The sequence below is a fragment of the Cervus elaphus genome, chromosome 7, assembly GCF_910594005.1.
Source record: "Cervus elaphus chromosome 7, mCerEla1.1, whole genome shotgun sequence".
Lineage (NCBI taxonomy): Eukaryota > Metazoa > Chordata > Mammalia > Artiodactyla > Cervidae > Cervus > Cervus elaphus.
In genome coordinates, this window is record NC_057821.1 from 10,561,807 (window position 1) to 10,588,863 (window position 27,057).

The 27,057-nt window shown below is 48.8% G+C and overlaps 1 protein-coding gene across 11 annotated transcripts in view; it reads left to right on the top strand.

The window, feature by feature from the left end:
• ZNF76 (zinc finger protein 76) overlaps positions 1-26,087 on the top strand; it is a 28,189-nt gene extending 2,102 nt beyond the window's left edge. For 2 of the 11 annotated variants that reach the window (XM_043907249.1, XM_043907250.1), the window contains exons 2-14: positions 12,978-13,149; positions 16,474-16,584; positions 16,717-16,777; positions 17,948-18,206; positions 20,180-20,296; positions 20,635-20,710; positions 21,260-21,385; positions 21,478-21,657; positions 22,452-22,685; positions 22,776-22,939; positions 23,661-23,825; positions 24,590-24,703; positions 25,240-26,087. In XM_043907249.1, the coding sequence (XP_043763184.1) occupies positions 13,074-13,149; positions 16,474-16,584; positions 16,717-16,777; positions 17,948-18,206; positions 20,180-20,296; positions 20,635-20,710; positions 21,260-21,385; positions 21,478-21,657; positions 22,452-22,685; positions 22,776-22,939; positions 23,661-23,825; positions 24,590-24,703; positions 25,240-25,344 (1,788 nt within the window). In that variant the 5' untranslated portion in view covers positions 12,978-13,073 and the 3' untranslated portion in view covers positions 25,345-26,087. Of the gene's footprint in view, positions 1-12,977; positions 13,150-16,473; positions 16,585-16,699; positions 16,778-17,947; positions 18,207-20,179; positions 20,297-20,634; positions 20,711-21,259; positions 21,386-21,477; positions 21,658-22,451; positions 22,686-22,775; positions 22,940-23,660; positions 23,826-24,589; positions 24,704-25,239 lie in introns of those variants that run through there. The other 9 variants (XM_043907252.1, XM_043907253.1, XM_043907251.1 and 6 more) reach the window with 9 other exon arrangements.
• Positions 26,088-27,057: the final 970 nt, after the last annotated feature.

A 27,057-nucleotide genomic window follows, 5' to 3' on the forward strand; every position in this document is an offset into this window, starting at 1 on the left:
GAGTTCCTCAACCCATTATTCATAACTTCTGACCCCATGTGTCCTGAGATCCCTGCACCTTAGTACCTCTATCCTTTGTCCAAATATCCTCTCACCCTATGAGTTCTTGGAGCTCCCACTTATCCTAAGGTGTCTCCCATTCACTGGCACTTTACCCCAAATCCTCTCATCCTAGGTCTGCTTACCCCCAGGAATTCATATAAATGAGATCTCCAATCTCTTATGAGTGTTCCAGCTGCCTCCCTTCTGCCATCCATAGCTGCATCCTATTACCCAAAACCTTTATCTGGTGACCACTTCCAGCTTCAGTGAAGTGATCCCCTTCCATTCCAGTGGGAACCCATCCTTCATAATCTGTACACCCTCCCATTCTAAGGTCCCTCCTTTTCACACCCTGTTCAGTATCTTGTGAGATCCTGCCTCTCAAGATTCTTGGGTCATGTGGCATCTTTCTCACTTCCATCAGTGATGTTCTTTTCAAACCAGAATCATCCCTTTCCTTATCCCTATTCCTGTGCCCCATCCAGTCTCACAGTGCCTTTTTCCTACCTTACTCTTTTTCTCTCATGCATCCTCACCTCACCAATCTTGGTGACATTGATGATGATGTAAACCTTTCTTCCATCTTAATTCTGCCCTTCTTCCACTCTCCTGTGCATCTAATTCCAGGGGCATATGAATGACCATGCACTTTCTCCTTCCTACACAACCTGGCCAACCAAACCTCATTGGTTTGTCCAAAGAGCTGCACTCTTCTGATAATAGATCACTAAGGTCACAATCCTTTAGGTAGCCAGGAGAGAGTTCTTGGAAGTCCTTCTGAATCCATCTAGCCATGTCTCCTTGACACAGTCTCTGGTGTTTATGAAGCTGCTTGCTGTATGTGCTCTCAGAGTAGGAACACTTTGAGTGTCGGCACTGAGGTACCAAACCCCAGGAGGACCTTCCAGTCAGTCCTCTGCCACCAGAAGACTGGATGGTGAGTAGCAACACGTGACGTGAAAGATCCACTTCCGAAAGTCTATTCTGTGGGTCACTGAAATCTCCGATCCCATACATATTGGCTGTATAGCAATAATTTCAGCAGAGGGCAGAATTAGAGTTAAGGAAGAGGTCAGTCTTGGGGTCTGCAAATTCTGTGGATTGACTTTTTTAAAAGGAACTTTCGCCTTGGGTTTGTTTAACCTCTCAGACTACAGAATGTATTCTGCCTTGGATGTTAGTTATTCCTACTATACTCTTCTCACCCAACATCCATCCTCCACCCCTCACTGTGATTTCCTTAAGAACAGAGGCTGGGTTTTCTTATCTTCTGTCATCTCAATCCTGTCCCTCATATGTAGCAGGTAGTCAGTAAATACTTACTGGATTGAACAAGCTCATTCAGAAATTCTGCCTCAGATACAAACAAGTGAAGACAGCTTATGTCTACATCTATTTTGTAGCTACAAAACCCTTCTCCCCAAATCCCTCCAAACATGATAATTGGCAAGTTCCTTGATTTAAACAGTCTGGAATTTAGATACTTCCTCTTTTAGTCATTGCTTTGGTGAGAGAATGGGTGTAAGTGCCTTTTTTTTTAAACTGTATTTCTGGTGAGACTAGAGAAATTGGTTGACATAGTTGCTAGAATACAGTGTTAACAAGACAAGAGTCTGTCATATGTAGATCAGTTCTCAAGAAAACAGCTTCATGAAATATTTAGTGGGGATTGCAGAGACAGAGAATAGAAGAAACCAAATTGAAATAATGTTGGTAATAGTTGAATTTGGGTAATGGGTTCATGGAGTTCATTATACTGTTCTTTCTACTATTATGCATGTTTGAAATCCATAATAAAGATCCATGTTTGAGAAAAAAGAAGAGGACAGCTAGGTGAACACATGCAAGTTTAGCACTGTTCCTTGAAAGATATTTCAAAGCAGATGAGTTGCTGTTAAACTTAGTCAGTACTACTATCTAGTCCCAACCTATTTTTGACCTCTTCTGTTTATGAGGTATCAGGATGCCAGAGCCAAAAATTAGCACTATGCAGAATTGTACCATCCTGGCAACAAGCACCTGTCGCCCTGGTCCTGCCTTGCTTCCCAGCCCAGACGTAATTTCTTGTAGTAAGGGACTGGGCTGGACCTAAGAAGAAGGAGAAGCTGTGTGGGGAGTGAGGGAGAGGTCAGAGGTCAACCAGGGTCTTCCCCTTCTGGCTTGAACCCTTTAGATTACTGGGAGATTATAAAGGTAAGGATGTTCTTTCATTCATTCATTTACTTATTCATTCATTCCACTAATGTTTCCTGAATATCTGCTAGAAGCCAGGTACTTTTCTAGTACCTGGGGATAAAGTAGTGAATAAAACAAAGCTCCAGGATTTAAGGAGCTCACCTGTTGGGATGAAGCAGAAGCATATGATAAACAAGTGAAATATATGTTGAGAAAATTAAGCAGAGAAGGAAGATAAAGAGTACCAGAAGTCAGGGTATTAAATTTTATTAGGGTGGTCAAGGAAGGTCTCACTGAAAGGGTAACATCTAAGCAAAGACCGAGAGGAAGTTAAGGGGTGAGCCAGGCATTTATCTGAGGGAAGTATATTCCCTCTGCTGTCAGACAGCAAGTGCAAAGGCCCTGAGGCAAGAGTATGCCTAGTATGTTCAAGAAACTTGAGGACACCAGTCATTATGGCTACAGTAGGGGGAAAGAGGAGAAACATAGCAAGAGATGTGGGTGGTAGTAGATTTGTGGTAAATCATATTAGGCCTTAAAGGCCCCTGGATTTTTTGTGAATTGTGAGTGAGATGGGAGCCATTGGGACGGTTCGAGACACATAAGTGACATGATCTGACATAAAGGATCATTCTGGCTGCTATGTTGAGAATAAGTTGTAGTGGGCAAGAGTGGGAGGAAGGAAACTGATTAGGAAACTACTGCTATATTCCAGGCAAGAAGAGTGGGTAACTTGGACCCAAAGTAAAAAGCCGAAGAGTGAGAAGGGCTTGAATTCTGTATATGTTTTGAAAGAGGAGCCAGTAGGATTTGCTGAAGGATTGGAAGTGGCATGTGAAAGAAATAGAGAAGTTGAGGATTGCTCCATCATTTTTGGCCTGAGCAGTTTAACAATGGGGTTCCCATTTACTGAAATGGGGGAGCCTGGAAGAAGGGCACGTGGTGAGAAAGGGAGCCAAGGTATTCACTTTTGAATATGTCAAGTTTGAGATGTTTTTGGACATGGAAATATTGAGTAAGCAGCTAGATATTCAAGTCTCTTTGACTTGTTAGTGAATGTCTGCCCTTCTGGGGACTGAAAGAACACTGTTACCGGGCCAGAGAAGAGTGGAAGAACACTGGCGGCTCTGGTGTGAGACTCAGCTCTGCCCCCAGGTAGCCGTGGGATCCTTTGGGACTCCTCTGGCAGCTCTGGCCTCTGTCTCTTCATCTGCAGAGTGACTGCTTTAGACTAGAAATGAGCAGTCTTCTCAGCCCCTCCCGCTGTGAGAGCTGATGAAGCAATGCTTAGAGCAAGTGAGATAATGTATCTGTGTATCTGAGAGCATATTGGAAACTGCTGAGCTCTACACAGGGTAATGTTATTGGTGCTGAGTCCTCCCTTCCTTCACTAAAGCAATACCCAGTGAATGCCTGCCATGTTCTGGGCACTGGACACAGAGGATCCAATGACAGGGAGCTATATCCATGCCCTCATGGAACACTGCAGACGAGCCACCTGGTGTAGTAGCTTCATTGCTGAGTGCGGAAGAAGTGACTGGGGTCTGACAGTCTGGTCTGGTGTTGGCCAGGGAAATCTTGTTCTTGAACTGGGTCTGGGAGAAAACTTTGTGGATGTCATAGATGAGGCAACATGGTAATTCAAGTGAGGAAAAAGTGACATCCTATCTGGGGCTGGAGAAAGAGCTGGGATGGTGGGATTCAGTTCCCTCCCTCTTTCATTTCTTCACTCAGCATTTACTCTTCTGCCAGGAACAACTTCTAGGGAGCTTGTGTCTCTGCGGTAGATGAAGGATTTCAAAGCCAATCTCAGAAGTTTCAATCAGATCTGATCCACAATAAGTGGAGCTGATTTTAGGATTCAAATTTGAGCTAAAGAGCTCAGTTAGCTATGTGACCTAGTAGTGTTATTCATTTAGTGTCTGTGGGCACATTCTTTGTAAGGTGCTAATTAAGCCGAAATGCTTGCTCTCTAAGAACTTGTTAAAAGCAGTTTAACAGTAAGTAGGAGTGTGTTGTTTTCATCCCAAAAGAGTTAAGTTTGAGGGAAAAATAACATAACTGGCAGAGTAATCCCTTCACTGCATCTAGAAGCACAAACATCTTATCCTGTGTCATTTAGATGTTTTTGTTTCTATTTAAGGAGAGTCTCTGACCAACTAAACAAGAATATAAGGTATAAGGACTTCTCTGGCAGTCCAGTGGTTAGGACAGGTTAGGACTCTGTGCTTCCATTGCAGGGGGCACAGGTTCAATCCCTGGTCAGGGAACTAAGATCCTGCATTCTGTGTGCCTTGTGGCGCAGCGAATAATAATTTTTTTTTTTTTTAAATACAAGATATAGCCCATCTTAATGAACCAGGTTCCCAGGAGAAGGGAATGGCAACCCACTCCAGTATTCTTGCCTGGAGAATCCCACAGACAGAGGAGCCTGGCGGGCTCTAGTCCATGGGGTCCCAAAGAATCGGGCACAACCAAGCGGCTAACACTTTCAGCTTTGAATGAACAGATCACTTACAGAATGAGAGTGGGTATGTAGCCGAGGAGCTCTTGTTTTCTGTCCTGTCTTTTTCAGGATGAATGTTAGACCTCAGCATCTGAACCTTTTCTGGTGGGGTTGAGCATTGACAGACTGTTCTCTGGAGAACCTGGAGCCCCGGTAGTGCCATCAGCAATGCACTGGCTTCTCCTGGCCTTGCCAACATCGATGGTTGGAGATTTCTTTTTTTTTTTTGTAATTAATAGACTATTTCTCAGAGCAGTTTTAGGTTTACAGAAAAACTGAACAGAAAGTAGAGTTCCCATGTATTCCCTTTTTATGCACCCCCTACCCTAACCCTCCCAGTTTCCCCCAGTTAGCATCTTACATTGGTGGGGTATATCTGCTACAATTGATGAACCGATGTTGAGGCATTATTATTAACTAAGTCTATAGTTTCCATTATGGTTCATTCTTTGTGTTGTACACTCTGGATTTTGACAGGTATATAATGTCAAGTATCCACCATTATAGACTTAAGCAGAATAGTTTCACTGCTCTAAAAATGTCTTATGCTCTGCATCCCTCCCCTCCTTCCCCTGCACCCTTGACAACCACTGATCATTTCACTGTCTCTTAAGTTTTTTCTTTTCCAGAATATCATATCATTAGAATGATACTGTATGTAACCTTTTCAGATTGGCTTCTTTGACTTAGCAAAGTGCATTTTAAGGTTCCTCTCTGTCTTTTTGTGACTTAATAACTTTTCTTTTTATTGCTGAATAATGTTCCATAGTATGAGTGTACCACAGTTTATTGAAGGATGTCTTGATTGCTTCCAGTTTGGGGCAATTATGAATAAAGCTGCTATAAACATCCACGTGCAGGTTTTTCTGTAGACATATGTTTTCAACTCATTTGGGGAAATACCTAGGAATAGGATTTCTGGATCTTATTGTAAGAATATGTTTAGCTTTGTAAGAAACTGCCAAACTGTCTTCCAGAGTACCATTTTGCTATGCCATTGTGCATTCCCACCAGCATTTGGAGTTTTCAGTGTTTCGGATTTCCAGCTCCTGTAGTAGGTGTGTAGTGATATGTTATTGTTTATTGGCTGTGAATACTTTCACTTTGATTTTTGGTAATTCAATAAGTATAATATCATCATGATTTTTCTTTCTTGTTCTTTAATTGCTAATGAGAATGAACCGTTTTTGTGTGTTGTTTACTTAATATTAGTGTTTTTTTGCTTGTGTGAATTCATATTGTAGCCTTATTTGTCCAGGGGAAATTTGGTATTATTCTTAGAGGTTTGTAAGTGTCTGCACGTGGCTTTTTCTCCGCCCAGTTTTTTTTTTTTATTGTGGTAAAATACACAGAACATAAAATTTGCCATCTTAACCATTTTTAAGTGTACAGTTCAGTAATTTTTTTTTAAATTATATTGGCGTATAGTTGATTTACAATGTTGTGTTACTTTCTACCGAACAACAAAGTGAATCAGTTATACATATGCATATATCTGCACTTTTTTAGATTCTTTTCCCGCATAGGTCATTACAGATTATTTAGTTCCCTGTGCTATACAGTAGGTCCTTATTAGTTATTTATAAGTTACATGTGTTTTTTCATATCATGCCTTATATTTTATTTCTTTAATATTTTCCTCTAATGCTGAGGGTTTTTTTAAAAGCCACCTCTTCTGACTTAGATTTCTTATGCTTCAAAGGGCCAAAACTACCTTTTCTTCCATTTTGAGATCTGGATATTATTCCATTTTGATGAACTGATAATATAAATTTAACCTTTTTGTCCCAGAGTGATGTTTTAAATAACATGATGTTTCTAAATAACTGTGGTGATACAGTCCCTTCTATACTGTCAAATAACCCTTCTCAAGCATACAGTGACCCCGAGCTGAATTCCAGTAACAATTGAAATGTAACCTCCTCATATCTGTATTAATTTGTTTGGTGATATAAAGTGATAACCTTAGGCTAACCCTTCCAAATTGCCTTTTTTTCTGGACTTATCTTTTCATGGACTAAAGGTGCGTTTGAAGCTCAGCCATGATTGCTCTGTTGAGTGTTTACAAATTAAAGTATTAAATTCACTTAAACATTTGTCTGAAAATTAGATTTTTAAGTTATCTGTTTTAGTTTAAATGAATGCCATTCTGCAGTAAAGGAGACTGTATTTTCACTGACTTTTTTGGTGTTAAAAATAATCCATTTTGCCCAATTACTCCCTTTTCTGTGACTAATTCAAACCTGTAAAATTGCAGTAGCCAAATAGGAACCATACTAAAAAGTACTTTGGGCTTTTAACATCAGTGTGCCTTTTGGAAAGAGATGTTTAGCTGGTGTTTTAAATGTGTTTCTGTTATTAATTTCCTGTTTTCTCTATAGTTTTTGGAAACCCGCAGAACCAAGCCTGTTTCACTCTGGGTTTTGTGTGTGTACTGGTCTTTTTCTATAATAACAAATACTGAATCACTTTACTGCAGCCCTTCCCAATCTGCTGCTCATTTGTTTGCCACTCAGTCTTTGTCCCTCCCAACCTAATGTCACTTTGTCCTTTCTGAGAAGTCTTCTGTATTTCCACATTAGTAATTATCTGAGTGAAAATTGTGATTTTTTTTCCCCAAAGTTGAACATTTCTCTGTTTCCAAGCAAATGTTTTCTTTTTTTCTTCTTCTTTTTTTTGGCTCCTCAGTACCCTCTGGGCTGACAGAGTCCAGAAACCCTTATTTCAAATGTTCCTGGAGTTTGGGTTAGCAGAAAATGATAGACTAGCAAACAAGGTGCCTATAGTCCAGGCGAAGCCTTGCTTAGGTGTGGGTCAGATTAGATCTGACATAGTGGAGAAGCACCGTGGCTACTCTTTGATTTCCCATCTGTCATACCTCTTATTTTTCTGCTTTGAGGAGACAATTTAAGCCCATCTCTTTTCACAGAGAAAGATTCAATGTATCTAAAAAGTATTTCTAAATGTTATCTCACTGGTAACTATAATTTATGTTTACAAGAGGAAACACATTTATATATTATGAAGTCATAGAGCTGTTTCCTACACCAGAATCAACAATAGGTTAAGTTCATTTAAAAATGCAACAAACAGGAACTGGACTTGCTGCTAATTCTGGGTGTGTCAGTCTCCCTTTTCATCCCTACCTTTCCTCCTGGCTCTTATTCCTCACCACAGCTCCCCCTAGACTAGCTCTCCATTCAGCTCAGGTCATTAGGGAGCTGGTAAAAATTAACACCCTCCAAAAAGAAAACATAGCAGCTACTCCTGCCCCCCCTCCCCCGCCGCACTCCCCTGCCCTTTGTCAGAGGGCCACGGGAGTTAGGAATCTGAAATGTCCAGTACAGGCAGGAACTGTTCAGACCCAGCCATCCTCAGGCAGTGACAAGCCTTTGGCTCTGCCAATGTCCCTGCGGTTGATTTAGTACTGGCACAGGAGGCTTTGGAGTTGACCATTATTTAACAAAAGAAAGGGAGAAAAATGGCAATCAGACACTTGTACATGCTTGGCAGCCAAGAAGAAACCTCACCATCCGCAGTCAGGCGCTGTTGGAAGGCAGATTCAGCAATCCAGAAGGGCTAGAGAGCAAGAGGGGACTGTTTTATTAAAGGTTTATGTTATGAGGCTTAAGGAGGAAAACTGAATATTTAGCCTGGACATGAGAACATGTAAAAGAGCGGGGATTTGTTTTCTTTGAGTCAAAAAGCGTTATTTTGGGAAATGTGGCTGCTAGCTGTTCCCTCCTTCCATGTGGTCAGGTCAAGAAGAACCGGGATTAAGTTGCAGTGGGTGAGATGAAAGTTAAACAACAAGTATTCAAGTGTTCTAAGAGCTGATGTTGTGTTACAGTGGATTAGCAAAAGGAGGAAATAAACCAGATATTAAGAGGTATGGACTCTGGGGCCGGCCAGCCTGGCTTAGATCCTGGCTTCAGCACTAACTTGTTCTAGGACCTTGAGCAAATTACTCCACCTCTAAGCTTCAGTCACCTCAGCTGTAAAATGGGGATAGTGTACTCACTTCCTCATAGGATTGTTTTTAAGATTAAAAGAGATAGTATAGGTAGAGTACTTTAAACAGCAGCTGACATGTATTAAGGGCTGTATATTTAATAAATTTAATTACATGAATGGTGGCAAGGATTTTAGGGTCATTTGGGCCAACAATTCATTTTACAGATTAAGAGGCAATAACAGGAGGTGAAATTGAGGTTACAAGCCTTTCTGCAGATCCCAGGCTGTTGTCATTACTCCTAGCTGTTACAGAAATACTCATTGCTTCAGAAGCATATCCCTTTAGGTCCCCCTTTCATCCCCTTCCCCAGAGCCAGCATTTCTTGGGTAATTCCTGTGCTAAATTCCCTGTGCTAAATGCTGATGTATGTGACCTCATTTCATCCTGACAGTAACATGTGACGAAGATGCCGCTGTTATCCTCATTTTTTTTTTTTAAGATGTATCTAAATTTCAGAGAGGTTCAGTTACTTTCCAAGGACACACAGCTTGAAAGAGGCAAAGTCTGAGTTAGAACGAAGACTGACACCAGAGCCTGTGTTGTTAACCATGGCACGGATTTTCCTCAGAAAATCTCAGTAGAATACAGATGAGCTAAGTTAAACCAGCCATTGCCTCAGCAGCCACAGGGCCCAGCCATAGAGATCTGAGGCCGTTTTCCAGTCCCCTTTCAACCTATAGTCTGCTGTGTTTTCAGACATAGGTCTCTCAGGTGTATTATTTCTGATACAGTGCTGTTAATATGAAAACAGTTCCCCAAAAGGACTTCTCTCCCTGCTTAAGAGAATGCAAGTCAGAGGTCCTGGAGCAGTCTAATGGAGGCCAGACCCAAGGCTTTCATGAGGGCGGGACCATGTCAGGGGTCATCAGGACTCTGGGCAACACTGGGGTCACTGCCAGGATCCAAGTAGACCAGAGAAGGTGAGTCATACACGGAATTCCCAGCTAGACCAAGGGTTCCTTACCTCCTTCAATCCCTGCGCGACTCCGATGACAGTCATGACTCTCCCCTCTTCAGAAGAGTGTGCAAGCTCACATATCAAAAACGTGTTACCAGGTGGCTTCAGGGTTCGTAAACTCCAGCTAAAAACCTCCGTGTTAGGCAGCAGAGCAGACTGCTTAGGAGCACTGCTCTGGTGCCGGGTGGCCTGGATTCAAATCCTTTTCCTTCACTTACTAGCGGTGCAACCTTGAGTAGAGCTTCACCTCCCTCAACTGTGAAATGAGGATAATATAGTATTTGATTAAAGGGTCATTGTGAGGATTAAACAGTTTACATGGTCAGCTCTCTGGCCGTACTCACTCTCAGCAGTAGTAGCATTGCTGTCCCCAGAGCGTAGCCCATTCAGTAAATGTGTATGGACAGAAGGAATGAATCATCCTGGTGGAGATGCCAAGTCTAGCGTACAGCATCCCAACCAGTGTATCACAGATGGGCTATGGTTGTGTCAGGAGACTTTCCCACTCAGCCCTTTGAACCACCAAAGCTCTGTCTAGCTGGTTGCTCATGGCTTCAAGCACCAGCACCCGAAGTGTGACATACAGATATCCTCTCTGGGTGCCCTGATTGAGAAGCTCAGCCGGCAGCTAGGAAGGATCCAGTAGGCCGTGCAGACTCCAAGTCCAGGCGAGTCCTCTGATGGGTGGCAAGGAGAACCTTGCCCTGGAGCAGGGCTCCAGTACCCTCCGTCCCACAGCAGACGCAGTGAGCACTGCGCTGCCAGTCGGACGCGTCAGTGCTTCCCTGCTGGCACGAGGACCGGCGAGTCACAGCTCGAGGATTTGTGGAGAGCCCGCAGTGAACCAGGAACCAGGTTTGGAGCCCAAAGTCTTGTGTAGGCAACATGTGCTAAAGAGAGATAGGCATGTGACCCTGGGACTGTGAGTCCCAGGAATACATAGTTGCCGGGGCTGCAGGGACTTCTGAGGGGACCAGCCTTGCCTGCAGGGTGAATGAATTCTTAGCATGATAGGAAGCCACTGAAGAGTTTTAATCAAGGAAGTAATAGGTTTAGATTTGTACTTAAAGGAAAAAAAAGGCATTCTGACACAAAATTTGAGTGAGAAACAGGCAAGAATTTATTGAGGACATATATTAGGAGGTTCTTACATTAGTCAACAGGTGAGAGGTAATACTCACCTGGAACTAGGTACCTTGACTTTCTTGTCTGTCTTGTACTTATTTAAATTGAGGTATAATTGACATGCCACATTATATTCGTTTCAGGTGTACAACATGAGGCAGTATCTGTATATTGTGAAATGATCACCACATTCAGTTTAGTAACAGCCAGCACCATATGCAATTACAGAATTTTTTTCTTGTGATAAAACTTTTAAAATTTATTCTCTTAGCAACTTTCCAATATGCAACACAGTATGATTAACTGTAGTCACCGTGCTGTGCGTTACATCCCCGGGACTTACTCTATAACTGGGAGTTTGTACCTGTCACTCACGTTACTCATTTCACCTACCCCACCCCTGCCTTTGGCAGTCACCAATGTGTTCTCTGTATCTATGAATCTATTTTTTTTTTTAAGGATTCCACGTATAAATGAGGTCACACGGTGCTTATTTTTTCTCCGCCTGACTTATTTCACTTAGCGTAACGTCCTCAAGGTGCATCCATGTTGTTGAAATGGCAAGATTCCATTCTTTTTGTGGCTGAATAATATTCCTGTGTGTATGTGTGTAGCTTCTTCTTTATCCATTCACTGATCAGTGGACACTTAGATTGTTTCCATGTCTTGGCTATTGTAAATAACGCTACAATGAATATGGAAGTGCATATATCTTTTCAAGTTAAGGTTTTTGTTTTCTTTGGATAAATGCACAGAAGTGGGATTGCTCAATCAAATGGTAATTCTACTTTACATTTTTTGAGGAATCTCCATACTGTTTTCTATAATAGCTACACCAATTTACATTCCCACCAATAGCACACAAGGGTTCACTTTTCTCCACATCCTTGCCAAAACTTTTTTCCTGTCTTTTTGGTAATAAACCATTCTGGTAGATATGAGGTGATATCTCATTATGGTTTTGATTTGCATTCCACTGGTGATTAGGGATGTTGAGCATCTCTTCATATACCTACTGGCCATAGAAAGCTGTCTATTCATATCATCTGCCTGTTTTTTCAGTTGGAGTGTTTGGCTTTTTGCTACCGAGTCATTTGAGTTCTTTGTGTATTTTGCATATTATATTAGCCCCTTATCAGATAAAGGATTTGCAAATATTTTTCCCATTTAATAGGTTGCTTTTTCATTTTATTGATGGTTTCCTTTGCTTTGCAGAAGCTTTTAGTTTTTTACTCCCAATTGTTTTTTTTTGTTTCCTCTGCTTTTGGTGATAAATTCCAAAAAGAAATCATTGCCAAGACTGATGTCAAAGAGCTTACCACCTATGTTTTCTTCTAGGAGTTTTATGGTTTCAGGTTTTAAATTCAAGTCTTTAATCCATTTGAATTAATTTTGTATATGGTATAAGATGGTGGTATTCCTAGACTTCTGAGGATAAAGGAGGAATCAAGAATGACCCCACTGGGAATCCCCTGGTGGTCCAGCGGTTAGGACTCTGTGCTTTCACTGCAAAGGGGCTAGGATCAATCCCTGGTCAAGCCACTAAGATCCTGCAAGCTGCATGGCCCCCCAAAAAAAGAATGACCCCACTGATTCTGGGTGAACGGATGGATCTGAGCACAGGAGAGATGTTAGAATGGTCACAGAGAAACAGCAACAGCGGAGTTGGCCACCTGCCTTCCGTGGGTCTCCCTTCTAGGGGAGTGAATTGAAAAGTGGGTTTTATAAACAATATTGACTTGTTTATTTACTTATTTATTTGGCTGCCCTGGGTCTTAATTGCGATATGCAGGATCTTTAGTTGTGGCGTGTGGTTTCTAGTTCCCTGATCAGTGTTCAAACCCCGGCCATCTGCTTTGGGAGCACAGAGTCTTAGCCACTAGGCCACCAGGGAAGTCCCTAAAAGTGGGTTTTGATTAATGAAATCTTACTTTACAACCAATTTGGCTGGCATGTTTCTCTTGAATGCTCAGTCTTTAGAATTCTTAAATGCGTATATTTTGAACTCTTTTAATAAAAGCCAACATAGTTCTCTACTTTGAAGAGTTCGTCTCTTTTTATTTTTCTTCTTGGCTGGCCTCATTTACTCTCCCTGTGTGTCCTTGCGGCAGGAGGAAGCCATGCAGCTCATGATATGACACTGTCCATTTTCTCAGATTTGTGACGCAAAAGGAAATCTCTTAGCCTCAGCTGTGGCTCCGGTGCTGGGAAGAAGCCAACTTCATGTCTGAGTGCACGGGCAAGAGTTTGCCATGGAGAGCTTGGGGCTGCAGACGGTGACCCTCAGTGATGGGACAACGGCCTATGTCCAGCAGCAAGCTGTTAAAGGTATTTCCACGGACCTCAGAATCCTGCCCTGTCCCGGTCCAAGAGTCTCACGACCACCCTGCCCTCTTGCCTGCTTGCCACAACTTGCTCTGCATGAGAATATCTCAAAGTGATTGATAAAAAAGTAACTCTAAAATATAATGCCACCTAGGGAGGCTAGAAAATCAGATTAGCCTAGCTACAGGAGCCAAGATTCCCTTATGTGTGGTAAGAAGTTGATAAATATTTCTGTCATGGATGAACACAGTGCTGCTTGTGACTTCCTGCTTTTCAAATATTCCCTATCCAGTTTTCTCAGTTCTTTCTAGAAGTAGTTCATTTTAATTTAAGCAAGTTTAAGCAATCAAACTATCTTCTGAGCATACACCATGTATAACATACTCTTTAGGTTCCAGGTAAGGGGGTCACCCAAGCATAGATCTCATGCCTTAGGCCCCACTAGGGTGACCAGAAAAAATGTACAGGGCACATAGTTAAATTTTAATTACAGATAAACAATGAATAATTTTGTAGTGTAAGTATGTTCCAAATACTGCATGAGAAAGCTATGTATAAACATAAGATTAAATACTAAAAGTAGTAACATAGTAACACCAAGAACTAAAAAAAAAAAACCTTCATTGTTTATCTGCAATTCAGATTTACCTGAAATTAAAATTCTCGAGGAACTTAAATTCAAGGGGGCATGGAGTCAGAACAGAGCATTGTTGAAAAGCAGGGCCTTCTGGCCAGGACACTCACTGTCCTGACAAGCTCCTTCTTTTCGCCAGCATTTACAGGCACGCCAGATGGCATGTGTGTCTTTCTTGGACAGCACTGGCCGAAGACTGCCTCATTCCTCCTCTATATTTTGCCTTTTCTGGACTCTGTGAGCACTGCAGTCCTCATTTCTCCACTGTCATTGCAGCACTGCCCTCCTTCGTTTCAACACATTGTCAAAATGTATTTCAGGTCCCAAGCTTATAAATTGTTGATTTCATGTTAAATCGGCTGCTTCCTGATGACAACAAAGAGGCTCCTTAATAGCATTGGTAGGCTCTTTCCATATGATGACGTGTGGAGCTGGCTGGCTTTGTTTTCTTGAGAATGGACTTCTCTAGAACACTTGTGAAGCCTGCAGCCTTCTGTTTGCAGCCTTCCCATCAGAGGTCTTTGCCCTCTCACAGCAGTCTCAGTGGGATGGAAGAACTCAGGACCTGTCGATCAGGCTGCGTTTACTCTGTGGACCCGGGTATTTCCCTTGCCTCAGTCTTCTGTTACAAATTAATGGTTGAATGAATGAAAAGGAAAAAAACAAAAACAAGTGGCTACGCTTGGCCTTGGAAAGCCACTCTCTTTTCTTACATCTTTCCTTCTTATGTCTGGATGATCTATTTACCTGCCCATTTATATCTTTCTCCTGTCATTCTCCTGGCTCTGTTCTCTCCTTCCTCCATGGTGCTATAGTGTGTCCTTACATGCATGCACACACACACACACCCAGCAGATTTCACACTGCTTAGAGTAGAGCTGGCCTTGAGGAACCAGAGCTTCACTGTCCTGAAAGGCAGTGCTCTTGCAGGTGAGCACCTCTGATGCTCTCAACCAGCGCGCTTTCATCTCTGTCAGCAGGCAGCTCTGTCTGGGCCCAGCTCAGCCAGTCAGAAGCCCTCAAATGTGATGAGACTTACCTATAAACAGGGTAAGCATGAAATGTGTTATTCAAAGCTGACACTTTGGAGAGTGGAAGAACATGCTATGAATAAAGGCACCGGGACCATTCCAGGCAAAATGGAATCTCCAGTCACCTCTGCAGTGGGGCACGAGGGCCCTGACAGTCAGCTCTTCTCCCCACCACCAGCACCCCACGCCTCTCCCCATTGTTGTCTCTGCTTGTTAGAAGAAGTTCTAGGTTGAGAATTTTCCCTTAATAACTCTTCTTGGCATCTTGTTTCCTGCCTTGCAGCAGTACCCACTCTCCTAGCAAAAGCTCTGCTGATACTTTCAGATCCCCAAGTACTGGTGCCCCTGGCAGGGCAGCTAAGGTGTTCAAAGGCAGGGTAGCCTGCTGCTTGCTGGGCAGGAGGGAAGAGGGGGTTGCTCTCCCCTTGTCTCAACTGCATTTCTCTCCTGCTTCCTACCTTTGTCCCCACGTTACCTACCTCTGGCTGGGTTGTAGAACTGTGAGTTACAGACCCAAGAAAACTCAAGTTTGGGGACAAGTTTGGGAATTCTTCTGAAGGGTAGACATCAGCAGAGGTGAGCCAGAAGTAACTGTCTGGTCTTAAAACTTGTAAGTAAATGAACAAAGAAACCACTTGTCATTGAGTATTCAGTCTCCCTTCTTCCCTTTCTCACTTCCTTTACCCCTTCTCCCTCCCAGACTCCCTGGACATAAGGAGAGGCCTATATAATTCTAATTCTAAATCTAAGAGCCTTTTGCTCTTAGAAGAGGAAACGGAGGCACAGAGAAGTTAAATAAGTTGTCTGAGATCACACAGCTAGTGAGAGGTAGAGCTGAAATTCAAACCCCGGAGGTCTGGACTGGTTGTAGAGCCCTCTGCTTTTTTGTGGGTGGGGGGTGCTGTGCTGGGTCTTTGTTGTCGCACAGGCTTTTCTCTGGCTGCAGCGGGTGGGGACTGCTCTCTTGCTGCAGTGGCTTCTGTTGTCGCAGGGCTCTAGGGCGCTCAGGCTTCAGTAGTTGCTGCGTGTGGGCACATTTGTGGCTCCTGGCTCTATAGCACAGGCTCAATAGTTGTGACACACGGGCGTAGGTGCTCCATGGCATGTGGGATCTTCCTGGACCAGGGATCAAACCTGTTTCTCCTGCACTGGCGGAGGGATTCTTTACCATTGCGCCACCAGGGAAGCCCCAAAGCTCCTTGCTTTTAACCTGTAAGTTATCCTGCCTTATCGAAGGGTCTCGGTCTCGGCATACTGCCCCAGTGGGAGACAAGGGAACGTAGTTTGATTTAGTTAATTTGAGTCAGATCTGAACTTGGATCCATTTGGGGCCTTTCCAGATTTCAGGGAATCCTTTGTTTGCCGCTTAGCTCAATCTCAGCAACTTACTGCCAGGTTGGAAGTCCCTGCTTTGTGTGGCATGGGTAGAATAATAAATGAAGTTGCTCCTCCTATGAGTGACAGAAGGGGTATCTTCTGGGAGCTGTAGGGTTCATGGCAGGATGTCTCTACCTCAGTACCTCTGAGGCCCAGACCTGGGAGGCAGGGAGTGAGGTAACTTAGAGAATGTCTAAGCTGTGCTTAGATGCGCAGACTCTGCCTCCAACAGGCCTCTACTAATGCAGGCAAGTGTTCCTCAGCCTTCTTCTGGGCCTGGCGCAGGCCCACTTCTCTCCATTTCTGCCTCCACAGGAGACAAGCTTCTTGAAGGGCAAGTGATCCAGCTCGAAGATGGGACCACTGCGTACATTCACCAAGTGGCAGTGCAGAAAGGTGAGGGCATCCCGGACGCCCCTGCCACATGAGGGAGGCCAGGCAGCCTCCGCCAGAGGGGCCCCGCTCCCCGACCCCAAGCTCCGGAGAAAGGCAGGCGTTGCTCTCATTACAGAACCTCTTTCCTTTGAGGATGGACAACCCGTGCAGCTGGAAGATGGCAGCATGGCCTACATACACCGCACACCCAAAGGTGGGGTCACAGCCCTCACGACTGGGGAGAAGGAAGGGAGGCAGAACTGGCCGTGGTCAGGGGATAGCGTTGTGCACCCTGGGAGCTGGGGCAGAGACATGGAGCCGTGGGCCCCACGCTCACCTGGATTGGCAGGCACCCCTGCCTTCCCTGGTGTGGACCGCAGGAACAGCTGCTTCTGCCCCTCAGAGGCTGAGCATGGGAGTCCGTGGCCTGGGCCTGGCAGCTTTGGCTCCAGCACAGCCACAAAGTCTTAAGGCTTTAAATAGGATCCAGTAATATTATCCAAGACAAGGACTACACACTTAAGTCACATTTTTTAAGAATGAAGCTTTTAAGGTACTGAAGAATAATGCTTTATTTCTTCTACAAGTAGTTTCTTGAGCAATTACTGCATGCCAGGCACTAGGTGTGGAGTATACAAAAGAGAACAGGATCGGACATAGTCCCTGCTCTCCTAGAATCTAGTGGGGGAAAGGGCTTGAAATGAACCATCATGAACTGATCACTGCAAACTGAACCTCCCTGGGTTCAGACTCAGGGAGGGCTTTTCTGAGAAAGTGACACTTGGGCTGGGAGCTGGAGGATGGAGTGGGCCTAGCTGGGGAAGAGCAATGGCAAGAAGGGTTCAGTACTCCAGATGGAAGGAACAGCATGTGTGACCTGGAAACGGGGGTGGAGGTGGGCAGGGAGAAAGAAGGGCACATTCAGGGAACTGCCAGGAGTTTGAGTCCTAGAGGGGAGGGCAGAGTGGGTGAGGTGAAGCCAGAGAGGACAGGGGCCAGAGCGCTGGGGCTGCAGAATAAGGGTGTGGGCTTTTATCCTGAGGCCGATGGGCACGGTTGAACTGCTTAGGCTGTCAGGTAACAAGACCGCACGTGTGTCCTGCAGAGCTCCCTCTGGGTGCTGTGCTGCCTGGAGGGAACAGGACGGGGTGAGGGGCCACCAGTCAGGAGGTTCTTACGGCCGTCTTGGCCAAGATGCTGGTCCTCTCAGGTGCTCACCAAGCTCGTGCGTTCCCAGTCGGTACTCCCTAGGAGACCTCATCCTTAGGAGAGGGGGCCCGAGAGGGAGGGCCAGTCAGAGCGGGCCACCAAGGTGGGGGAGCAGGAGAACCCCGAGGCTAAGACCCGCCTCGGTATATGTACCTCTCCTTACCTCAACGCCCAGGTCCCAGCCGCGTCTCTTGCCCTTGTGCAGCATCTGGGCTAACCGCATGTTCCCCGCAGAGGGCTATGACCCCAGTGCCCTGGAAGCTGTCCAGCTGGAAGATGGCTCCACCGCCTACATTCACCACCCCATGGCCGTGCCATCAGATGGCACCATCCTGGCCGTGCAGACAGAGGTGGGCCTGGAGGACCTGGCTGCAGAGGAGGATGAGGGCTTCAGCGCGGACACGGTGGTAGCCCTGGAGCAGTACGCCAGCAAGGTGAGCTCTCTAGAGGGCGGGGCTGGTCCTGCGCCTGGACAGGACCGGGCTGCTCCCTGTGACCCCTCGCCTGGCTCCCCCGACTCACCTCTCACGTGTCATCTTCTGGGGCAAGCACCACAGCCCGGCTGGGGCCGCCAACAGCTGTGTGCACTCACGCTGTTTATGCGTCTCTGCAGAGGGAAGGCAGCTGTAAGAAACAGTTATACCCGTACGGTGGGAATTTAGGCCCAGCTTCACTTTGGCTGCACTGTCTGAGAAAACCTTTGCCAGTGACTTTTATTAGTTTTCCAGTCCACTGAGGTCAGATGTTCTTGTGTTTATTTCTTCTCTGCGACTCATTAAGTCACTTGGGAAAATAACCTCAGTAGGCAGTGACGAGAGCAGATGCACCAGAGCAGCTGGGATTCTTGGAACCCGGGGCTTGCACAGTAGCTCAGCTGCGAAGGAAAAGGATGTTGGCTTTCCAAACATTAGTCAGTCTAGGCTCTCTCTGCCGGGGCTGTGGTCCTGCCTATAGGGGAAACTGGTCAGAGATCTGAGAGCCTTCCAGACCAGGGTCCTCCCTCCCCGGCTGAATTACAGCACCTCAGGGTGGATGTGGCAGGGCTTCCTGGAGCGTGCATTTTACCCAGGGACTGGGGGAGTTGTTCTTATAATTAAACTAGTATGGCTATATCATGGAAGAGAAGAGGAAGTCCTTGTGTCTTTTCAAGTTGAAAAGACACTACAAAACTTTGCAGTAGGCCTCTCTGGGCTGTGCCCACTCCCACCCCCATGCTGTCAGTGTGTTTTAGAAGCTCGCTGCTGTTGGAAAGACAGCCAGGCTTTAACTGGGAGCCCTGAAATCTGTGGCTCTGCCTCTGCCTCGTGTGGCCTCAGTCACTCCCCTCGGAGGCCTCCACTTGTTCCCATCTCATATGATGAGTTGGGGCCAGATGCTCTCAGAGGGTCGCTTCCAGCCCTGAAGTTTTTTGATTCCCTCAAGAACCAGTGGGACATGGGTATAAAATATGAATGCCTGACTGGGTTAGCCTGCCAAGCAGGCCCAGCCACCTGTGACCCGCTCCTGCCACCCACCAGCTACTTGAGTGTCCAGGAAACTTTGTCAGCTGCCTGACCCCTTGACCTGGAGCTGACTAGACAGACCCGCCGTGGATTTGGCCTCCCTTCTTTGACTCCTGCTCACCATGCCTTCCAGAGTTCAGTTTCAAGAACTCCTGGGAAGGCCACAGTGTCCCAGAAACAAAGATTAAGGGACAGTCCCAGCTGGACTCCGCCCAGGAAAGCAGAACAGTAAGGCTTCCTGGAGCCAGAGGCTGGTGTGGAATGGTTTTGGGCAGGAGAGGGGGAAAGGAAGGGCTTGTCAGTAGCCAGGTGCTGCAGGTAGAATGGGCTTCTGTGGGACTCGCAGGCCCCTGCCCTGGACACCTATGCACTTTGTTGGTTGTGGCCACCTCGCTTCTGGTGAGCCCAGGTGAGCTGCTCCCCATAGCCAGGCCCTTGGCAGTGCCCCTTCCCAACACAGGTTTCCCCAGGGAGGAGGGAATCTCCTCCTGTCAGAGGATAAACGTGTCCATAGCGGCAGCCTCCATGGTTGATGGTCAGAAGGGGGGCAGCTGGCCCTCAGTCCAGCTCAAGTGTGGCCGTTGCGACCACTCCTGCCCCCACCTTACCTGCCCATCTAAGACATGCCCTTTCTCCCCAAGAAGTCAGAGCCTCAATGACACTTAGTCGTCTCTGTATCCTTCAGAGCTGGGTGGTGACTCCATTGGCCAGCCCTGTTTCTTCTGCAGCACGCTCAGCGTCTGTTCCATCTGTCTAGCTCGATCACCCAGGTTGTGCTTCTCCCCCTTGGTAGGTTTAACCCTGTTTATTGGGTCTTAAACTGCCAACCGGGCCCTGTGTCCCACCTCTTCCCTTCCTTCTTCAAGGAGAATACATATAGGGACCCCAAGATTTTTTCCCCTCAGGTTCTGCATGAGAGCCAGGCTCCTCATAATGGCAAAGGACAACAGGTTGGGGACAGAGCATTCCGCTGTGGATACAAGGGCTGTGGGCGTCTCTACACCACCGCGCATCACTTAAAGGTAAGGTGGCTGCAGAGAGCTCTCAGCCTTGCCGTCTGCCCAGCAGGCTGTAATCCTGCCCTCCCGCTTTGACTGGAACTGGTCCCTGACCTCAGGTTGCTCACTGCCCCCTGGAAGGAAAAGATGCGTGTATAGCAGTGTCCGCGCGGGGGGCTGTGACACCCATGAAGAGTGCAGGTGGGAAGGGAATCAAGGGAGGCTCCCTGGAGGCGGCATCTCCGCTGAGGAGGAAGCAAAATAAAGGAGGCGGCCAGTGCTGATACTCTGGGCCCTGAAGAAACCACAGAGCCCATTCATACCCTCTCCCCTCTGAATGACGTGGTTGCTTGTCCTCACAGGTGCACGAGAGAGCTCATACCGGTGACCGTCCATACAGGTGTGATTTCCCCAGCTGTGGAAAGGCCTTTGCCACAGGTAACCTACTGGATGGAGACCAAGGTGGACTGCTTCCAGTTGAGGGTTAAGGGTTCTAGATTAGCTCTGAATGTTCCCTCAAGGGAGCCAAGCACCAGGCTGCCTTCCGGAAGAAACTGCGGGCTCAGTGCTCCAACTGCAGGGCAGTGTCACTGGAGGAAACCCTGTCATGGAGGCAAGAAGCAGCCCTGATAGAGACCAGTGGGGGGTGCCAGTGGTTGGAGGGGTTGCCTCCCTCTGGATTTCATTTTCCCTCTCAGTTGAGGCCTTGAGGTCATAGGTTCTCCAGGTCTCCTCTTCCACGGGTTCTGGAATGGCGCCAGCTGACCCTGGACAGGGCGGGGAGCAGGGACCACTGCCCCAGCCCCACTTCTCTGCCCCGGCAGCAGCGGGACGGCGGCAGACACGGGCGCTTTGTGCCAAAGGAGGCTCAGAGCCTCACGGGGCACACCTTAAGGGAGAGAGCCTCTGCCTTATTAGGAAGACAAGGTGGTGAAGACAAGGCCCTGCCCTGTGCTCTTCTCACCCCTGCCCCTCCCCCGGGGACAGGATATGGGCTGAAGAGCCACATGCGCACCCACACTGGTGAGAAGCCATACAAGTGCCCAGAGGAGCTGTGCAGCAAGGCCTTCAAGACCTCAGGAGACTTGCAGAAGCACGTCCGGACCCACACTGGTAGGCCGGGCCCGGCCCGCCCAGCCCAGTTAAGACCTGGCCACTGCCCGGGGCTCATTGCTGAGCCGCCCTCACACAGCGGGTCTCCACAGGTGAACGCCCCTTCCGGTGCCCCTTCGAGGGCTGCGGCCGCTCCTTCACTACATCTAACATCCGCAAGGTACATGTGCGCACCCACACGGGCGAGCGGCCCTACACCTGCCCCGAGCCCCACTGTGGCCGCGGCTTCACCAGCGCCACCAACTACAAGAATCACGTGCGCATCCACACAGGTGGGCCAGCTGGCATGCGCGAGCCTCCCCCTCCGAGGCCCCAGCCCCCCTACCGAAGGCTTCTGACCTGAGACACCTTCTCAACACCTAGCCCAGAGGGTCATTGCAGGCTGGTCCGTGGGCGGGGCACAGGGTTCCCTGGTTCCAGCTGTGCCCCCAGAACTGCTCTTTCACTTGCAGTGAGCAAGCAGTTCCTCGATTTCCAGTTGGGGCTGATCTGATGGGCACTGCGGGCCTTGTTAGCCCCTGCCCCATCTACACCCACCTGAAATCCCCCTCTCCAGCTGAGCTCCCAGATAAAGGCCAGGGTCAGGCACAATGGGGAGAAAGCAGAGTGAAATGTCGTCTTCAGCTCCTTACGTCGTCCACTGTCCATGTGACTCCCGTGTGTCCTCACCCTTCCCCAGTGTTGCGTCCCTGTCCAGCTTCTGTGTCATTTCTCAGACGCACACGTCCCCTCCCTCTGCCATCACACCTGGCATGTCCCCATCGCCACCCCCTCTGTCTCCTGCTGTTCACAAGGCCCTGGTGCCCCCCACAGCCCCTTCACTAGCCTCAGCCTTGCCCACCCCCCCGTCTTCTCTCCACCTTGTCTGCAGGCCCCGTGGTCCCACACTCACTTCCTCTGTCTCTGCCGCTGGCCACCTTCCCCAGCTCTGTCCCTTTGGAGTCCCAGATCTCAGCCCCTCTTCCTCCCTGGCTCTCTCTTCGCCAACCCTGTCCCTCACTCCTGCTCCCCTAGTTTCCCCCTTGCCAGCCCCAGGCCCCGCCCCCTCACAGCCCAGTGTCCCCAGGGGAGAAGCCGTACGTTTGCACGGTGCCAGGCTGCGGGAAGCGCTTCACCGAGTACTCGAGCCTGTATAAGCACCACGTGGTGCACACACACTGCAAGCCCTACACCTGCAGCACCTGCGGGAAGACCTACCGGCAGACCTCCACCCTGGCCATGCACAAGCGCAGCGCCCACGGCGAGCTGGAGGCCACGGAGGAGAGCGAGCAGGCCCTTTACGAGCAGCAGCAGCTCGAGGGTGAGGGGTGTGGGCAGGAGGTGAGGGGACAAGCCAGGCCGCCCCGCGACCACCTGGGGGCAGGTGTCAGCCCAGGCGCTCCTCTCCCAGCCGCCTCTGCAGCCGAGGAGAGCCCGCCCCCCAAGCGACCCCGCATTGCTTACGTGTCGGAGGTGAAGGAAGAGGGCGATGACCTCCCGACCCAAGTGGCTATGGTGACCGAGGAGGACGGGGCCCCCCAGGTGGCTCTGATCACTCAGGATGGTGCCCAGCAGGTACAGGCCAGGGGGCGAGGGGTGGCTGGGCCCCTCTGGCTGGTACCCCCTCCCTCTTTCTCTGGGGAGCTCTCTCTGGGGAGCTCCAGGTTCTAATAGCGCCATCTTCACCCAGGTTCTCTTTTTTGCCCTTGTGGATCTCAAGAGCTGAGGCCGAGGCTACCAACTCCCTGTAACACAGGCCCCCTGCTCCTCCTGCCCGTGCTCCAGCTCAGTCTCGGGGGCTTCTGGAGCACAGCTGCTAGTTTCCCTTTTTACTTGAGGGCTGACAGGTCCTGTTTGTCTGAGTCAAACACTTGGATGTCCTCCTGCAGAGAGGCACGTTGGTGTATGGGCCAGAGCATGGGGTGGCATCTGGAAAGCTGGGCTTTCTCGCCAGCAGTATAACCTGACCTTTGTCTGCACTCTCACTGGCAAGTGCACCTATGACTCTTAGAGTTGATATGAGGATGAAATTGGGTAGAGACCCTGAATTGCATGGAACAGAGCCCTGAGGCAAAGTGGTGGTGAATAGACGTGGTCAGCAGAGTTCTTCCAGTGTAGCCTCTCTTTGCAACCAGGGCCTATTTCACTTGCTTGTCCTGACCCCTCCCCCTGTGACAGGAAGCTGATCCTCTAGTCTACCAATAAGCAAACCTGAAAGAGCAGGTCCATCTGCCTAGGGGCCCTCAGACAACCCTCCCCTCCGCTCCTAGCTCATCTTCCTCCTTCCTGTTGGCAGGTCAGCCTGTCCCCAGAAGACCTGCAGGCCCTGGGGAGCGCCATCAGTATGGTGACCCAGCATGGCAGCACCACCCTTGCCATCCCCAGTCACGACGATGACCTTGCCACCTCTGGTGCACACACAGTCGCCATGGTCAGCGCCGATGGCACCCAGACACAGCCCGTACGACCAGGCGGTTTGCTTGGGATTCTTCCTCTCTTGTCCTTCCTTTCTGTGGGACGGGCCTTAAAGTGCGGGCTAAATTAGTCCAGCCTTCTTAGGAGGACCAAGATTCCCACAGATAAAGCGTCTTCCCTACAGCTCCTCCGGGTCATCAGCAACTCTCCTTTGTTGACAAGCATTGCTCTGAGAGTCAAGAGACAGTTTGCTTGCTGCCATAGGCATGTTGCACGTTACTTTTCCATGAGCTTTAGTCCATTTTCAAATGAGAGTATTAAGTTACCTCTGGGGCCTTTTACAGCTCTGTCCTTCTGTGGCTCAAAATTCATAAATTAAGTTGGCTGTAAGTTAAAGAAACATACAGCCCCACTTAGGGCTTCCCTGTTGGCTCAGACAGTAAAAGCATCTGCCTGCAATGCAGGAGACCCAGGTTCGATTCCTGGGTTGGGAAGATCCCCTGGAGAAGGAAATAGCAACCCACTCCAGTGTTCTTGTCTGGAAAATTCCATGGAAGGAGGAATCTGGTGGGTTCTAGTGCATGGGGTCTCGAGTCGGACACAACTTAGCGACTAAACCACCACTGCCACCACCACAACCCCCACTTAGCTCTGAGCCCCAAGCTAGTTCATTAATCTGACTCATAATGATTTTATTCATTTCCTTCTGGGTTGTTCCCAGCCACCTTGCTTGAAGGGATTTTTTTGGATTGGGGGTTGGGAGAATAATGTAGGTAGGTTGGAAAACCTCGTTCTTAATATATGTTTCAGGTCACAATCATTACCTCTGGGACTGTGGTGGCTGAGGACTCAAGTGTAGCATCCCTTCATCATCAGCAGGTGGCGCTGCTGGCCACAGCCAACGGAACTCACATTGCGGTGCAGGTGAGGGGGCTGGGGGCTGGAGAAGCAGCAGGAAGGGCAGGGGCACTCGGAGCAGGACTAGGAGAGGACAGCATTCGGGTCTGAAGGTGCCCATTTCAGAGGACAGAGCCCTTCCTGCCCGCATCCACACACCTGTCTCAGGCCCAGGCTCTTCCTTCACTGAGGCAGGGTGGGGAGCCCCTTCTGACCTTCATGGTAACTTTCATGGCAGTCTGCCTTGCAGTCTCAACCCTTCATTTCTTCGTGTCCCTGTTCCTTCATCTGGAAAATAAGGGGGCTGAAGTAGATGATTATTCCAACCCGCCATTCCCCTGCCATGAGCAAGCTGCTCTGTCTGACCCTGGACCATTCCATGGCTCCTCACCATGCCTAGCCTAAAAGGGTTCTATCAGTGAACTTCCTGTTTCCTGGGGCCCTACTGAGTGCTCAGGTGTGTGTGACATTGGGTAGGTGGAGGACATTCAAAAGAGTAGACCACATACCCTACCACTGGGACCTGGGAGGGAAGGTCTCACTCTCTCCTTCCTTCTCCACAGCTGGAGGAGCAGCAGACCTTAGAGGAGGCCATCAGCGTGGCCACCGCTGCCATGCAGCAGGGGGCGGTGACCCTGGAGACTGCAGAGTCGGAGAGCGGCTGCTGAGCCCGCGGGCTGGGTCCCACACTGCGCTGAAGGAGGTGCTGGGCCGCACAGGCATCCTTGCCTCCAAGGGCCCAGGCTGTGGCTGACGTGCAGGTGGCCACACAGGCCTCTGAGGCAAGAAGGCAGCAGGAAAACGGCCTGAAGGGCACAGGAGCCCTGCCCCCAAGGAGGGCCGGGCAGCTGGAATCAGGGGCGTGCGTCATCCTCAGGAGCTAAGGAGGACAAGCTTGATCAGCAGGCTGCACTGGGGTGTCCTCCCCCCAGAATCAGCTGAGCACCCTCTCTCCTCTCTGGAAAACACCCGTCCTGCCCTCGATCCATCCCCCTTCTCAGGTGGCGATTGGGGCTGCTCTTGGGACTGGTCCTCTACTCCCAACTGGTCATTGCCCACTCTGGGAACAGTCAGACAGCTCTTTCGCCCAGTAGGGGCAGAGCGGGCCCAGCCCTGCCCCTCCCAGCAATAAACACCTCCCCGGAGGCCAGGGACTTTCTGCCACCACAGTCAGAATCGCTCAGGGGCCCGTGGCTGGAGAAAGGTGCCCAGCCCCACGCCCACCCCAGCTGCTCCCCAGCCTCTCCGCAGCTGTGGCAGAGAGGCCAGGAATGACCTTGTACATACTGGGGATCGGGTGTAATTTGTTTTATTTTTTTTAATTCCATTTTGATAATTTTTTTTCCTGCTCTGGATGGTGGTGGCAAATGGGTGAATGAGTATTTAATAAAAGTTCCAAGTTTCCACCTGGGTCTTTTCCTCCCTCCTTTCAGCTTTGGGCCCTGGTGCCAGGGCTGGTCAAATCAGGCTCTTGGCCCTATATCCCAAGCGCAGACCTCACTCAGCCTCAGTGTCGGACTGGGGTGCCTGCCCTCCCAGGGGTCCCGGGAAAGGAAGCCCTAATGTGAGAGAAACCCCAAGGAGTGGTCGGTGGCTTCCTGCCCACAGCTGAGCAGGTGGGCTCCGGGTAGCCAAACAAGGCCAGTGTGACCGCTGCTTCCAGGCTCTGGTTGAATCTCAAGCCTCAAGATGAGTAGGCTGAAGGAACTCTGTTTTTTTCTACCTTGCCTTGTGATATGTCATCACAGCCCCTCCAGACCCAACCGCTTCTCCACACACAGCACACAGTCCACTGCTCCAAGTCAGCAAAGCCCCACGGATTGGGGGTACCCTTGCCAAGGCACCCAAGATTTCTGATGGCTCTGCTGTCCTGGTGCTGAAGTGCCAGCTTCGATACCCAGCTCTGGGGGTACCCACCTAGGTGTCTGGGACCATGCTGTAGAAGTCTGAAGACACAGTCGGAGTCTACTGAAAAGTATGTGGTAGGACCGGACCAGTCCAGGCGGGAAGGACAGAACACAGGAAAGGGAGGTGATGGGAAGAACACATGGGTTTGACCCCTCCTGCTTGGGAGCATCACAGGGATTGGAGGTGGAGGTGTCTCTTTTCCTCTCCCCACTGTCACGGGTGTGCCCCACCTCCCCTAACACAGGCATCCTCTCCTAGGATGCCCAGCAAACTCTTGTACCTGCTCCTTGGAAGGACAGGTGCTGGGGCATGCCCCCGGGTAGGGGCGCTTCAGTTACCTTCAACATCCAAGGCCACTGTTAGTGGCAGGAGTATGTGCCATCCCTCACAGGTACTGAGTCTAAAGAAACAAGCACTGATGTCCCCACCCTGGGTCCCCACCCTCCTGCTCCCAGTGCCCTGGAAGCTGGGCC